Source organism: Micromys minutus (genome assembly GCF_963924665.1).
Source record: "Micromys minutus genome assembly, chromosome: 16".
Taxonomy (NCBI): domain Eukaryota; kingdom Metazoa; phylum Chordata; class Mammalia; order Rodentia; family Muridae; genus Micromys; species Micromys minutus.
In genome coordinates, this window is record NC_137985.1 from 54,779,948 (window position 1) to 54,795,453 (window position 15,506).

General features: G+C 47.6%; 1 protein-coding gene across 15 annotated transcripts in view; it reads left to right on the forward strand.

The window, feature by feature from the left end:
• The window catches only part of MEGF11 (multiple EGF like domains 11), a gene marked incomplete at both ends in the record, with an annotated part of 202,161 nt that overhangs the window by 131,684 nt on the left and 54,971 nt on the right, over positions 1–15,506 (forward strand). For all 15 annotated transcript variants that reach the window (XM_080929893.1, XM_080929900.1, XM_080929904.1 and 12 more), the window contains 3 exons: positions 2,727–2,973; positions 4,336–4,456; positions 12,209–12,345. In XM_080929893.1, the coding sequence (XP_080786019.1) occupies positions 2,727–2,973; positions 4,336–4,456; positions 12,209–12,345 (505 nt within the window). The remainder of the gene's footprint in view (positions 1–2,726; positions 2,974–4,335; positions 4,457–12,208; positions 12,346–15,506) is intronic.

Sequence of the window (15,506 nt, forward strand, 5' to 3'; positions counted from 1 at the left end):
ACAAAACCCCAAGCATCTGGGGCAGAAGTACACACAGCTAGGAGGGAGATGCAGGAAGGAGAAACGAGAAGCCACACTCTCATCTGTGGGAGAACATCAACAGGCCTGGTCTTGATGGTTCCCTGCAAGTGGACAGAGCAGCTTGATGAAGATGTCTGTGTCTGTTACACTCAGAGAACATGTCACCCTTAGGTACTCGGGAGATACCAAGTAGACACGTGAGGGATGAAAGTGGCTAAGTGAAGTTCCAAGACCCTGTGACAATATTCTGTCTCCTTATCCAGGGCACTGTTTTGTTGTATTCTGCTTTTGTGTTGTTCCAGAGAAAATGGGGGTCACTGCCAGGCATGGTAGGTCATACCCACAACCCTAGCACTTTGGAGACTGAGTACGTGTTTGAGCCCAACTTGAGCTACATAGTGAAATCCATTCAAAAAAGAAGAAGAAAAAGAAGGAGGAGGTGGAGAAGAAGAAATAATTGGGGGGGAGGTATGGATGAGTACCTGAAATGCAAAACATCACTAGATGCCCAGAGGGACATGAAGGGATGCTTCTAGCCTCAGACCTCCAGTTTCCTATAGAGTGACTGTGACCCCAAAAGGTGTAGGAATTGCTTGTCTAGATCCTGAGGCTACTCACAGTGGTGAGTGGAAAGGAAGCAGGCAGCTCTGGGATATCACTCTTCTGCTTTGCAGCCACCTCCAAGCTTCCCATCTTGGAATATTCCTCAGAGAGTATTCCGTGTAGCTGAGCAATGACCTGGAACCAGAATTCTTGGGCTGCCCTGCAACAATCATGTAACTTCCATGACCCTCTGTCTATGAAGTAGAGAAAAAAGGGAAACCTGTGAGGGTTAAATACTCTTCCTGCATCTGAGACTTCCAGGATGGGGCCTGGCACATGGAGAGATTTAAACAGCACCGTCATTTTTATAATGGAATCATAGCACATACACATTGAATGCTAACTACATGTGCTTGGCAATAAAGAGGTGGGGAGGGGTATGGCTCACTGGTTAAAGCACTTGTCTAGATCCCCAGAACTTATGTAAATGTCTCTGGGTGTGGGGGCTGCATGTACTTTCAGCTTCAGAAAGTAAAGACAGGAATCCCCAGAACAAGCTGTCAGGGGAGATTAGTCATGTCCACAAGCTCTGGGTTTGGCTGAGAGACCCTGATTCATTGAATAATGGGGAGAGTGATTGAGGACGATTCCTGACATCACCTTGAGCATATATACACATTTACACATTCCAAAATAGAAAAGAGAGTGCATGCACACACAGTGGATAATTCTGTCAGACTTCTCACTCCCTGGAAAGGTTTCCTGGAAAAAGAGTAGGCTGGGGGTTGCTACACTGCTTCCCCTCAGTTTCTCTGTCCTGTGAGCCACTCTCAGTACGAGAGGAGCCTGTTGCTCTGAGTGGAGTGGGAAACCAAAGGCAATGTCCACTCATAGTTTGGCAGCCCAGTCCAGATGAAGAAGGCCACACATGAATAAAGCAAAGATGAGGGGGTGGGGATCAGAGATGCAGTGGTCCTGCGTACTGCAGGGTAGACGAAGGTTTCTGGATAGTGACCCAACCAGCTATCAGGAGAGACTTGTGTGACCCTGGCAAAGCTGGTGGAACCCCAGCATGTTCACAGAGCACTCCAATCTCTGACTTCTTGAACCTGCTCAGCACCAGAGTGCGACTGTGTCTCTGCTCACCCCAAGGACACCTTTCCCACACCACTCACCTGACCCTTTCCTCCCAGTGTCTAAATCCTAGAAATCTGGGGTACAGAGATCTGCTGGCCATCTGTGTCCACAGGCAGCAGAGCCACCCTCCACTCCAGCTTGCCCAGGGCTGAGGTGCTCTTTGGAACGGAGGGCTTTTGGTGCTGAAAGCAAGACAGATGGTCTTCTGGCAGGTAGACAAGTGAACCATCTTTTACTGCCCACTTGCAATGAGGAGCCCTCACCTGACTGCCTTAACTGGAAGCAATCTTTCTTGCCTTCGAAATTCTAGAACAGTATTTGTGCCTGTCAGTAACTAAAGTCTAGTGTTTGGGGGACGTCTTATTTTTGTTGTGCTCTGAACCAAGAGGTTCAAAGTGGGAGGTGACAATAGGCTGGCTAACTTTCCTAAGATTCTGGGCCACTCTGTCCCTTTCCATTGCTTAGAATGCAGGTTCCAGAAAGCCATCAGTTTTGAAAACATTTAATTACAGGAAGAGATCTCCTAGGCTGTCTGTCACTTCCCAGGGATACATTTCTTTTCTCCCCCCCCCCCCGCCCCTGCTCTTTCTGATGGAACTTGGGCAGTGAGGAAATTGAGCTGAAGAAGCAAGTAAGGGCCCAAAGGTATTCCTGGAAGGGAGGAGCGGGGAAGGGAGAGCCAGGGGAACAGGGGAACAGGGTCACAGAGCAAGGTGGTAAGAATGGCGAGAAAAGGTCTAGCTGAGAGGATTAACAACAGACCAACCAAAGAAGGGGGCTGCAAGCTGTGACCAGGTTTGTATTGGAGGAGGGATGAGTTGCATCGATTGAAGGATTGAAGTAAGCCTTGGTTTGGAAGGCCTTTGAGGCTATCTCCCTTCTTCAGGTCCTGTGAACACTTGGTGGAGCCTGACAGAAGTCTCCAAATGCCAAGGATTCCATCCAGATACTCCCAACAAGCTTCATCTCCAGAAACGGAGGAGATGGTAAGGACAAGTTCTGACCCTGAGTGTCCTTTCTTGCAGGTTGTGACAGCGAGCACTGGGGTCCCCACTGCAGCAACCGGTGTCAGTGTCAGAACGGCGCCCTGTGCAACCCTATCACTGGCGCCTGCGTGTGTGCCCCCGGCTTCCGAGGCTGGCGCTGTGAGGAACTCTGCGCACCCGGTACTCACGGCAAGGGCTGCCAGCTGCTCTGTCAGTGCCACCACGGTGCCAGCTGCGACCCGCGCACTGGCGAGTGCCTCTGTGCACCTGGCTACACCGGTGTTTAGTGAGTAGAGAGGGCGTGGCCTGGGGTAGGGCCAGGGCAAGGTCAGGGCTCCCAGGATGGGGAAAGAGGGGATGGGGCAGAGCCAGGAAACAAAGATGTATTCCAGGATAGGGGGATGGAAAGTGTGATCCAAATGACCCTGGCTTGGAGCAGGACAGGGCTGGGGCCTGGATGCCCTCATTAGGGCTTTCAAGGCTTTTGGGCAACTTCTTAGCACCCTAGTGGGTGCTTATTTGCCCCATCCTAATGGAAACCTCTGAACCATAGAGTTGGTATGAGCCCATGTGATGTATCATACGCAGATTGGTCCCTCGCTTTTGTGCCCTCGGGAAGCCATACTGATAGGGATTCCGAGGACAGCTTAATTGACACTCTCTAGCCAAGATTGCTGTGGTCCTTTCAGCCTAGATGAGGCTCTATAGAGTTCTCTTAGATCCATAAGCAGAAACTAAGGATGCTGACCACAAGACATCCTGGATTGATAGCCTCTTCTGTTCCAATGTCTGATCAGCTCCCATGAGGCCATGGCCATTGGAATGAGACCCAAGGCAATGATGCAGACCTTCCTTACACTCCCAAAGTGGTTGGTCAACACATGGCAGCTGGGAGCCTTTCAGAACCTAGGAAAGACATTCCTTAGAGTTTTCAGCTTCTCCCTTTTGAAAACAGGCAGGTTTTCAGGGACTGGAGAAGTGGCTCAGCAGTTAAGAGTATTGGCTACTTTTCCAGGGCTCCTGAGTTCAATTCCCAGCAACCACAGGACAGCTCACAGCCATCCTATAATAGAATCTGATGTCCTCTTCTGACATGCAGGTATACATGCAGAGAGAGTACTCATACACATAAAATACATAAATTTAAGAAATCTTTAAAAAAGAGGAGGAGGAGAAACAGGCAAGTTTTTAAAACAGGCAAGTTTTTAAAAGCAAAATCCACGGCCACAACTTAGCTCCGTTGCTCGTCCCTTTTCATCCATCTGGCATGCTTTTTCACCCTCTCGTGCAATCAGCTTCACCTTCAAGGCCTAAGTAAACCATCTTCTTTGGGAAGTCTCTGACCTCCTCCCCAGAACCTTCAAGTGCTGGCCCAAGTGCCCTACAATTCAATATATATCTGTCTCCCCCTACTGGCAGGGATCAGAACATCCCTGCTTAAGATGGTAGGGAGGGACTTCAGGTGCTCAAGTCTGCAGGTGGGCTGATGGCTGACGTCATCTACACCTGTGGTGGGGGAGGAGTCAGGTGCCAGGTGAGGGTCGAGGCTGAGTCTATCTGTTCCCATGAGGGAGTCCTGAGGCAATGGGACTGAGCACTAGGGCGTTACTGAGAATTCTGCTGTCTGAGTCTCTTCCTCTTACTGCAGCTGTGAGGAGCTGTGCCCCCCTGGGAGCCATGGAGCTCACTGTGAGCTAAGATGCCCCTGCCAGAACGGAGGCACCTGCCACCACATCACTGGCGAGTGTGCCTGCCCTCCAGGCTGGACGGTAGGTAGCCCCTCAAGATCTAGGTGGGTACCATAAGAGGTTTTGGCACCATGAAAGGCTGAATTCCCCCTCTCTACCTCTGTTTATAGTCAAAAGCCATCATGAGACACTAGTAGTGAAGAATCCCAGGTTTAGGGTCTGTGTGGCTGAAGCCAAGTTTCCTAGTTTCTTTGAATCGGTGGTCCCTCACAGGCAAAGGAGTTGTGTTTTCCTATTATGATTGGCACTATCTAGGGTGACACATGTAGCTCAGTTGGTAGAATACATGCCTAAGATGCCTGAGTTTGATTCTTTAACACTTCATAAAGCCAGACAAGATAGCACAAACCTATAATTCCATCATTTAGGAGGTAGAGGCAGGGGGATCCGAAGCTTAAGCTTATCCTAGGTAATATAACAAATTCAAGGCCAGCCTGGGCCACATGAGACACTGTCTGAAAAAGATTGTTTTAAAAAAAAATTGGCTCTGGTTTGAGTCTTGGTACCCAAAGGAGCTTCAGGTGGGACAGGAGGGACTGGGAGAGAGGAGCCACAGCAGAGTCTGTTCATCTGGATTTGTGAACCATTACCCTACCTCACATATGCATTCATGCTGACTCTGTGGCCACTAGAATCTGTTATATTTCCAAGTGCTTCAGGTACTTCTGCTGCAGCCTCTTCTACCACAGGTCTCTCCAGTCCAGGAACCCCCACTATGGGGAAGTAGGCAGAGAAATAGACTCACCCATGGAGGTGACACATCTGATGCTGTCGCCCCCAAACCTCCTTGACTCTCGTTTCAGCTTTCCTATATACAAAAATGACTTGTCTTCAATGAGCCTTGCTTGGGCTGGCTGTCATGGTAGGCGAAGTCCTCAGGTGAAACTGTGTATCCAAGGTGCTTGGCAAACAGCAAAGCCTTTTTTACCTACTTGATATATAGCCCTGAATGTCACAGCCTAACCACAGATTGCTATCATCAGTCACCTTTTCCTATTATCACCTCTCTACAGACCCAAGCCCCTGAAAAGCTGCCAGCCTTGGAGGCTGCTCTTCCCCACTGAAGTCCCAGTAACATACCCCATTTCAGGAGAGGTTCAGCCAGTTGCCTCTCCAGGGCCTGAAAACAAGGTTGATGAGCAGAGCAAGATATTTCAGGAGGCTTTTGATGCCAGGCTCCCAAGGGCAGCCGGGAAGGACACCTGCAGACCCACGATGCTTCTAGACAGGGACAGACCTTAGGAATCCGGTGTGACCAAATATGGCTACACACTGGCGTCAGTAAGGAGTCAAGAGGTCACACTTGAGCATGTGAAATGCCCTCTTTAATAAGCTCCCCAGGTGACTCTGAGGAAGGCAGTGTGTGGACATGGCCTCACTTGGATGTCATTGATCAAGAGCAAGGGCTGCCTTCTATGTTCTATAGAACCCTTTAGCTTCTTGGGGTGGGAAGAGAAGGAAGCCTAAACATTGGGACTCGGGTTCCTACAACCCCATCTGAGTCTACTCTCAGTATTGATGTTCTAGGTAATAGGTTATAGAAACAAAACCAGTCACAACTTGAAGAGTCTAATACCATGATCTGACCATAAATGTCATGTCTTGAATGAGGATATTGAGAACAAGGAAGGATAGGCCATAGGCCACAGTATTGGTTAGGAGTGAGGTGGAATTAGAACCTGGGTCTCAACTCCAGAACCACCCAGCCCATGTTCTCAATCTCTGTCTCTCTCCTCCCTCTCTCCCTTTTCTTTTCTTCCCTCTCTCCCCTCCTTCTGGCTCTCTTTTTCTCTTTATCTCTCTTATTCCTCTCTTGTCTGTATTTCTTTTTTTTAATCTTTCACTTTCTTTCCTTTTTCTTTCTCTTCTCCCTCTGTCCTTCTTCTCTCTAACCCTGTCCCCACTTCTGGAACCTCATCAGTTGGGAGGGAGCCCTGAACCTGAGAGGCATCTTCTGAGATATTCCTATGGGCTACTGGACTTCAGGGATAGGAGAAGGAGAAAGCTAACCCATAGCAGTGGTTTTCTTCCTAACACACTTTTTCAGGTGATGAGAACCTGTCTATGGGAAGCTTTGGTGCTGAGGACTTTGTTTCAAATTTTATGATAGAACAATCGCATTTCTATTTTTGACATAGCACTGAACTTGCAGATTTGCATGAATTATTAATACCCCGATGCATGCCAAGTCACAATGTAATGAAGCTTCAGCTCGGGCCTGAGGCTCCTCCAAGGGAGAGCAGGGGGCAAGGAAAGGCTGCTGAAGGAGATGGTCACTTTTCCTTCTCTTCCATGGCCTGACTTGCCACTGGCCCCCATGGGGATTCAGCTGATTGAATAGTGCTTACTACCACCGCTCTACTTGGACACAGGACAGAGAAGCTTCTGGGACCTCTGGCCCATCTGGCCCTCCAGGCCACTGGCCCCCAAGAATGCCACAGGCCCCTCCACTAGCCCGGAGCCCAATGTGGGGAGGCCCATGCAAAGAGCCTGGGAGCTATTTCCCTGATTTTGCTGGACTCTGAGACCTTGCAGAGCAAAGAGGGTAACTATGGGTAGGTAGTGTGCTGACAGTGGATACTGGGGACTAGCAGGAACCAGGAAGTGCTGCTGTCAGTCCTTCTGAGGTTCCCAGGTCGGCAGTAGAAGCTGGAGGGAATGGATATATTCAAATATGCTCACACATACACAGACACTCATAAACACACATGCAAAGGACATGACAAGCAAGAGAAGAAATGGAACTAGAAGCTGGGAAATGGAGTTGGTGATGGTGGAAGGCCAGAGAGGCCATTTGAAGCTTAGAGGCTTTGGTGTCTCAGACAGTAGGGGTTGGAAAGATGACTGACTGTAGAGGCCTGTGGCTGGTCCTGAGGTTAGGATCACCTCCATAGCACCTTTACTAGTCACTGCTCAGTGCCCCCACAATTGGTATCACACTCGGACAACAGCCATTAATGCGAATGTCTGAAATGCTGGTGAGGATGAGCCTTCATCTTGGCCCCTTTCTTTTGATCTTCTGTTGAACAGAGACTTCTTACAGTGAAGCTTCCCTTGAGAGTCCCACAGAAATATCAGGTCTGACCAGTCTGACCTTCTAAATCCTATGTAGCCCAGGAACCCAACAGTAGAGACAGTAGAAACACCTAACCTTCTTGGGTTGCCAGACAAAGTGGCTCAGACCAAATGGCTCAGACAGTAGGCATTTGTTTTCTCAAGGGCTTGAAGGCTGGGTGTCAGATAGCAAGGTGCCTTTATCAGGCAGGGCTGATGACTTCTGAGCCTCTGCACAGGTCTGGCTTTGCTTGACCATTCCTCTGGACTTCTCACAGAACCCAGGACCAGCAGAACAAAGGTGGCACCATCCAGGATGGGCTGAGCCCTCCCATATCAATTACTAATAAAAATAATGAATGTACTACAGGGCCTGGAGAGATGGCTCAGTTGTTAAGAGCACTGGCTGCTCTTCCAGAGGTCCTGAGTTCAAGTCCCAACAACCACATGGTGGCTCACAACCATCTATAATGTGATCTGACACCCTCTTCTGGTGTGCAAACATGTGCAAATTACCCATATAAATTAACAAGTACTTTTTAAGAAAGAAAATGTGCTATAGGCTAATTTTATGAAAGCTTTTTCTCAATTGAAGAGTCCATTTCCCAAAGGAAATGTCAAGTTGACATAAAACCAGCTAGCACACATCATCCTGTCTGTTTACGCGGCTTCTAGGTTTAAATCCTCAATATTTGTGTAGTATCCACATTACTGATTAAACTAACCCTCCAGCCCGATACATGTCTGTCTTAATCTCTTGTAAGGACACGAGTTAGGGTGGATGAGGGTCCACCTACACAAGTCTTTAATCTCTGCAAAGGCCCCATGTCCACACACAGCCATATCCAGATACACTGGGAGTTAGGATTGCAGCCTCAATTGTGAGTCTCAAGAAGATAAAGTCGCAGCAGGAAAGGAATCTTCATGCTGGCCGGCCTCCTCCAAAGGTCATGCTTGCAGCCAGCAGTAGTTGATCATTTATATAGTCCTGTACCACCTCAGCAAGGCCAGCTTCCTTCAGTGAACAGTCATTAGGACACTGTTCCGGCTTCCTTTGTATCTCTAATCTTAGTTATCTTTACAGCTTCCTAGAGACCAGGCTTCTCTCCAACCAGTATGTATGTGTGTGTGTGTGTGTGTGTGTGTGTGTGTGTGTGTGAGAGAGAGAGAGAGGGGGGGGGGAGGGAGGGAGGGAGGGAGGGAGGGAGAGAGATTGACAGACAGACAGACAGACTGACTGATAGATATAAGCATAATCTTCTGTCCCAAGTTGTCTTGGAATTTTTTTCAGGGTTAGAGGACCATCAAACACCCGCCCCCCCCACCCCCGGAGAATAAGGACAGAATTGCACAGAAGCCAGAGACTCCTCTAGTCACTTGTGAATACCTAAGCTCATGTGAGAAAGATCCCTCCCCCCTCCCAGACCGCTGCCCTCCCACTTCTGCATACTTACTGTACAGTCCTCTGCAGAGGGGAAATCTGAGCTGAAAGCCTCCCACTTAATTCATTACAACTCAATAACGTGATGCGGAAAGTAGATGGCTCTGGTCTGGCAGGCTTTTCCTGACTGAACTTGCTTCTTCAGGGCCCCAGTGATTATTGGTGCTTAATAACTGTGTGTTGAACAAATTGATTAATTAATTGGAGGATCATCTTCATTCTCCAGAAGAGAAATGATTATCTCTGGCATGAGGCTGCTAGGGTGGCAGGAGACAAGACTAGGCTCAGATGTTTGATGAAGACTTGAGATTTATATGAGCTGTTTTAAAGGCGTATACCACAAGGCTAATACTGGAGCTAAGGGCAGAGAGAGCAGCCCTCAAAGCTAGTTCTTGACACCCTGGCCCGTGCCCTTTTGGGTATCTCTCTGCTTTCTACCTAACATGCTTTACTGCCACTTCTCAGCTATTGACTTTAGCACACAAAACAAATAAGAGTCAGGGTGGTAAGATAGTTCAGTGGGTTAGGTGATTACCCTCAAGCTTGACAACCTGAGTTCAGTTCCTGGAACCCACTGGGTAGAAAGAGAACTGACTTATGCAAGCTGTTCTATCACCCCCCCACACACACACATACACACACAACACTTGGTGTTAACATCTTTTTTGTTTGTTTGTTTTAAGCTTAAGGACAATTTTATTCATGATTAAAAGAAAAACTCCAGAGCAGGTAAGCTGTGAATCTTGGTAACTAAAGAGGAAGATGGGAAAGAAGAGGAGGGAGAGCCATGGAGGTCAGACATGGGAGACAAGCAGCCACATAGCAAGAAGGAAGGCTTCAGTAAAAATAAGGGAAATGCCCAAAGTACAGGCCGGCCTACAAAGGAAAGAAAATAGAAAAGACAGCTAAGTTGTCCAGGATGTTTACATTAACATACCTGTGTGTGCCATTACAAATTTAGCCAATAGCTCAACTGAAGGCTGTAATTCCTCTCAATAAGGTTGGACACGGGCTAGAGAGATGGCTCAGCCATTAAGAGCACTGACTACTCTTCCAAAAGTCCTGAGTTCAATTCCCAGCAACCACATGGTGGCTCATAACCATCTGTAATGGGATCTGATGCCCTCTTCTGGTATGTCTGAAGACAGCTATAGTGTACTCACATACATAAAATAAATAATTAAAACAATAATAAGCTTAGAAACATCAGAAGTCCCTCCCTCCTCCCTCTCCCTCCCTCCCTCCCTCCCTCCCCCTCCCTCTTTTCTTCCCTTCCTCCCTCCCTGCCTGCCTCACTCAGTCACTCTACGTTTTCTTTCTGTTTTGCCTTTGTATTTTGAGGCAGTGTTGAGAACACCTTGCGCTTCTGTTGTGTGCGCTCTTTGCTTTGCACATTCACTACTGTCATGGGATTCCTTTTGTTTCTCTTTTGATGGGTCCCTAGTTCTCAGAATCCATGTTTTTCTTTTTCTTATCTTCCTTCCTTCCTTCCTTCCTTCCTTCCTTCTTTCTTTCCTTCCTTCCTTCCTTCCCTTGTTTTTCAAGACAGGTTTCTCACTCTGTAGACCAGACTAGCTTTGAACTCACAGAAATCTGCCTGCCTCTGCCTCCCAAGTACTGGAATTAAAGGCGTGCACCACCTTGATTCTTCTCTGTCTTCTTTTCTTTTTCTCCTTTTTTGTTTTGTGTTTGTTTGTTTGTTTGTTTAATAGGATCCTCATACCCAAGTCTAACTCTCAAACTAGCTATATACTCAAGGATAACCCTTGAACTTCTAATCCTCCTGCCTCCACCTTCAGATGTGTGTTCCTATACCCAGTCTATATGATGCTGAGGGCTGGACTCAGGGTTTCATGCATGCCAGGCAAGCACTCGACTGACTGAACTATATAACCAACCCTGGGCATTCCATTTGATGAGGGGCACAGGGATATTCCAGCTAGTTACTGAAGAGTACTCATGAGGGTTAATGTTTGTGACCATGTTCAAATCTGAAACTGCCTCTATCAAATCCCCCCACTTGGGGATTGGGTTTGGTAGCTTTACAATTCTAGACAGAAGGATTTTGCTTTAACTAGTTTGTTCTCTTGAAGTGCTAAAGACCTGGACTTTCCCCTCAGTCACACCCCTGGTGCTTCTGGGCAGCCAGTTTTAGACTGGAAACTATCTTCTCTCCAGACTCTTAAGGAACGGCTCTGCTGCTCTCTAACTCCTAGCTACAAGGTTTAACAACTTGAGTCCTAGGTTTTGAATATGACTATTTTCCTCTTCCCAATGTCTTTGATTTAGAAACTTAAAAATTTGGTGGCTGGAGTGATGGCTTAGTAGTTGAGAGCACTTGCAGCTTTTCCAAAGGACCAAGGTTCACTCTATAAATCCGTGTCAGGGAGCTCATAAGCACCCGTAACTCCAGCTTCAGGGAATCCTAAGTCCTAACCTCCTCAGGAGTCCACATGCCATGGCACACATACCACACAGAAATAAAAGATGGTTTGGGTTTTGTTTGTTTTGCTTTTGTTTGTTTGATTGTTTTGTTCATGAGACAGGGTTTCTCTGTGTAGCTCTGGCTGTCAAGGAACTCACTCTGTAAACCAGGCCAGGCTCAAACTCATAGGGATCTGTCTGCCTCTGCCTTCTGAGTGATGGGATTAAAGGCATGCACCCCCCACTGCCTGGTTTTAAAATGTTTTGTTTTCTAATTTATAAAAATGTGTAATGCTATGCCCCGACAGGAGTCATATTTTTCCTCCTTCCTGTCCTTCTCTGCCTTCCTTCTCCTCCCTTCTTCTGACCTTTTCCACTTCTTCACACCCCTCTCCTTTCCTTTCTTACACTATTACCTCCTTTTGGGTTCTCTGCTCTATAGCTGGGTTTAGGAAAGGCACAGGGGTGAGTGTGTCTCCATGGCTGGATGTTAAGTGGGGGATCTCCTATATCTGCTCGGCTCTCTTTTTTCTTCACATACATGTGAGAATATTAACACTACGAGTTCTACCTAGCTTCCTCTGAGGTCTCGCCAAGACTCTGGGAGGATAGGTATCAAATTTGTACCCCAGGTATCTAACCTAGCACCTGATATGTTGCAGGTACTAACTGTGTCCTGCATAGTTGGGTGTAAGAACTAGCCTCAGCAGACCTAACCATAGCATAAATGCCCAGATCTCCTGATTATACTAGGAATTTGGGGTGGTCCCTGGGGCTCCAATGTTCCTTGGAGTATATAACCTCAGCATGCTATCTTTGGAGCCCTACCAAGCCTGTCCTCAATTCTATTTCAGGGAGCAGTGTGTGCCCAGCCCTGTCCACCAGGGACCTTTGGCCAGAACTGTAGCCAGGACTGTCCCTGCCACCATGGAGGCCAGTGTGACCATGTGACTGGACAATGCCACTGTACAGCTGGATACATGGGGGACAGGTAAGGTGGCATTAACTCTTGCCTATGATGTTCAATTGTTCATACTCTTAGCAGCCTTGCATAGAATACCATGCCTGGCCAGCCTTCTGCCTCTGTCCTCAGAAGGCATTCTGAATCCTACCAGGGAAAGCTACCCTGTCTCACCCACACATTCATACCCCTCCACCAGCCTCACTGCCCTGGACTTACACCAGGGAAGGCATGCACCTTCTGAAAGAGCTGAGAAAGAAAAATCAGTATCCACATTCTTATAGAAGTAGATTTGAAATTAAAAAATCGAGTTATCTCTGAAAGATACTGACATCACTTTGTGTGATATGAATGCTGAATGGAGGTCCAGAGAGACACCATCCTTGAATGAAGCCAACCTGGCAGAGGGAACAGGCGACAGAACATAGACCCAAGAACTGACTTTTGCACACAACTGGAAGACAGCTGTGGGGCCAGGGCACACTGTGGGGGAGAGAAGCTAGGCCTCATATCTGAATCCATGCTGAACTGGAGGTAGAGGATCACACTTGTGTCCACCCACCCAAGGCCAGGTCCCCTTCTCCACCAACCATCTAGAGGAGTCCCTGCCTTTTGCCTGGCACTGTGCAGGTTGATCCAAGTTTCACCTCTGGTCCCTAAATGTTATTGTTATTCTTCTAGCCCAAGTGAGAGGAGATACTGTAAAAAGCACAGCTTAGACTAGGCACTGGGGAAACCAGGATTGTCAATCACAGGCCTGTATTCTTCAATGGAAGGAAGTGTGCCTGAAAACCTGGAATGCCTGAGTGACCTGGTCAGACAACCTAGTGACCCTTTGCTATTCTGTTGGGAGCCAGCCTCCTCCAGAACCTCCCCAACATCCTGAGCTTTGTCTCCAATGAATAGAACACAGCTCTATATCTACTTTGTACCCTCCACCAATAGAATCTATCCTTATGCTTATCATAGATCCTTTCTCTAGGCTTTATCCCTGAACTTGCTCATCAGCCAATAGAATTCATGCTTACATGAAAGGTCATGGGTGCTTTGCTGTTTTGCAAATGATGTAACCGGCCCTGAAGCTTTGTTATGAGAATTTGTCACATGGATTCTACTGTGTTTATATGTGTAAGAAAAATAAACCATAAGGTCACCCTCTGGAAGGCTATGACCCAACACCTGAAAATGTGGCACGCTGTCATTCTTCACCTCCTGGGGATCTTCTCAGGGCCTGCAAGAGGGTGGGGTGATCCTGGACAAGGTAATATTTATTTCCTGGTCTCTCCCTGGGTGACATCAGAGTCACCCAATAAGTCCTTTCTCGAATGTGCGAGTGTTTGTGTGTGTGTGTGTGTGTGTGTGTGTGTGTGTGTGTGGTGTTTTGACACAGTATCTCATAGCCCAGGCTGGCCTTAATCTCACTGTGTAGCCAAGGAGACCAGAGCTTCTAAACCTCCTGCCTCCATCTTCTGAGTGCTGAGACAGAGATGTTACCATTCTCAGTTAAATCCTGAGTTGGGGTTCTGGGGGTCAAATCCACAGTTTTCTGCATACTAGATAGGCACTTGATTCTCTGATACAGCTCCAGCCACCTTTTGGATCTGATTAACAAAATTACCGTTCCTCTGTTTCCCCCAGAGCTGGCCCAGTTTTTAGTGAGATCCAGAAAGTCTGTCTGCTAACACTGGGTTTATATACCCTAAAGTTCTTAAGCCTTGTGGCAGCATTCATCTCTCTAGGTTCACTGGAGCACAGAGCACAGAGTGTGGGCTCTGAGGACCTGGGATTAAGTGTTAGGTCCATTTTCCCATCACATCTTCAAACCCCAAGGTAAGGAGATGTTGGGGACCAGAGGAACCCAACCCCTGTGCTCCAGCCTTATTCTGGTGTTGGAAACTAGTGTTAGCAAACTACCAGGCACCACCAATAGGGCCACCTCACTGGCTCTCGGGGTTCACCAAGGGCAAAAATAATCCCAAGTGTCTCTTCTTCAAGTCTCACCTCTGATCTCAAAGCAGAGAGAAACTCCCAAACCACGGGCCTTCCAGTTTGTTTTGTCAGCCTGCCTCAGGAGAGTTTATGCAGAGTTCTGAGTGCATTTGGCTTTCCTGCCTCAACAGGCTGCCTGGTGTTTAATATTTTGTAAAATTGCCTCCATTAATTTTCTAGGTGACAGCTGCATTAGCCCACCCCAAATTATCATGAGCATATTAAAGCCAAGTGGGTATAATAATGTGGATCTCCCCAGATTGGGGAGATCCCGCTCAAATTAAACATGAAACGTAACTTGTAATTTAATTGAGCAATGTATCTGGTTGTTAATGGCGATATTGGACACATTAGATTGATATGTTGGGAAGGAAGGGTGTTTAAGTAGAAAGTTAATCCCTGCTGTGATTACCTTCCTGTTCCACAGGCCGATTATTAGTGTGCTTTGTGTAAAATTCATTAGCAGTCTTTGCTTGATCTCTAAATAAATAAGTTGTTTAAATTGTGGCTAGGAAAAATAGTAAAAAGAGACTGATTATGCAAATAGATTAGGTTGTCAATATTTCATTTCTAATTTTTTTTTCTGGGCAGGTAGATTCCGTGCCCCTTCCCCTGGAATATAGCCTGGGGAGACAGGAGCCGCCTGTCCTGATGGGCAGGACTATTCCCATGCAAGTGAGCAGGTGTCCCCTGGTGTGAGTTTCTCTCCTGACATGAGAAAGATCTGAGGCCTGCCTAGCTCAGTGGTCTGTGGAGAAATCTGCAGTTTAGACCCTGGATCTTTAGCAGCTCTTGGTCCTCTCCCTCTACCTCTGTTTACTCCCTTCCCCCTCCTCTGAGCTCCCCCTTTCTTTCTCCTGCCTGCCACCCACTCTTCCTCCCCACCCCAACCCCTCCATTTGCTCTTGCCACAGGAGGTTGTGGCAGCCCAGATCTTTTTCATTGCCTGCCTTTGGCCAGATTTCTTTCCTCACACAGTGGCTCTGAGAGAAGACAGCCAGTAGGCATCTCCCTTGAGGGGTTCTCTAAAGCAATGTCCCATTCACTGCTGCTCTGTCACTCTCTTGCTCACCAGTCACTCAGGGTACAGAACAGAGAGGCAGAAACAAGGGCACCTGTCTCCAGTTGCCAACACTAGTCCTGAATATTCTGGCTGCTCTCAATCCCCCAATATACAATGCTGCACATCCCCAAGTCCACTG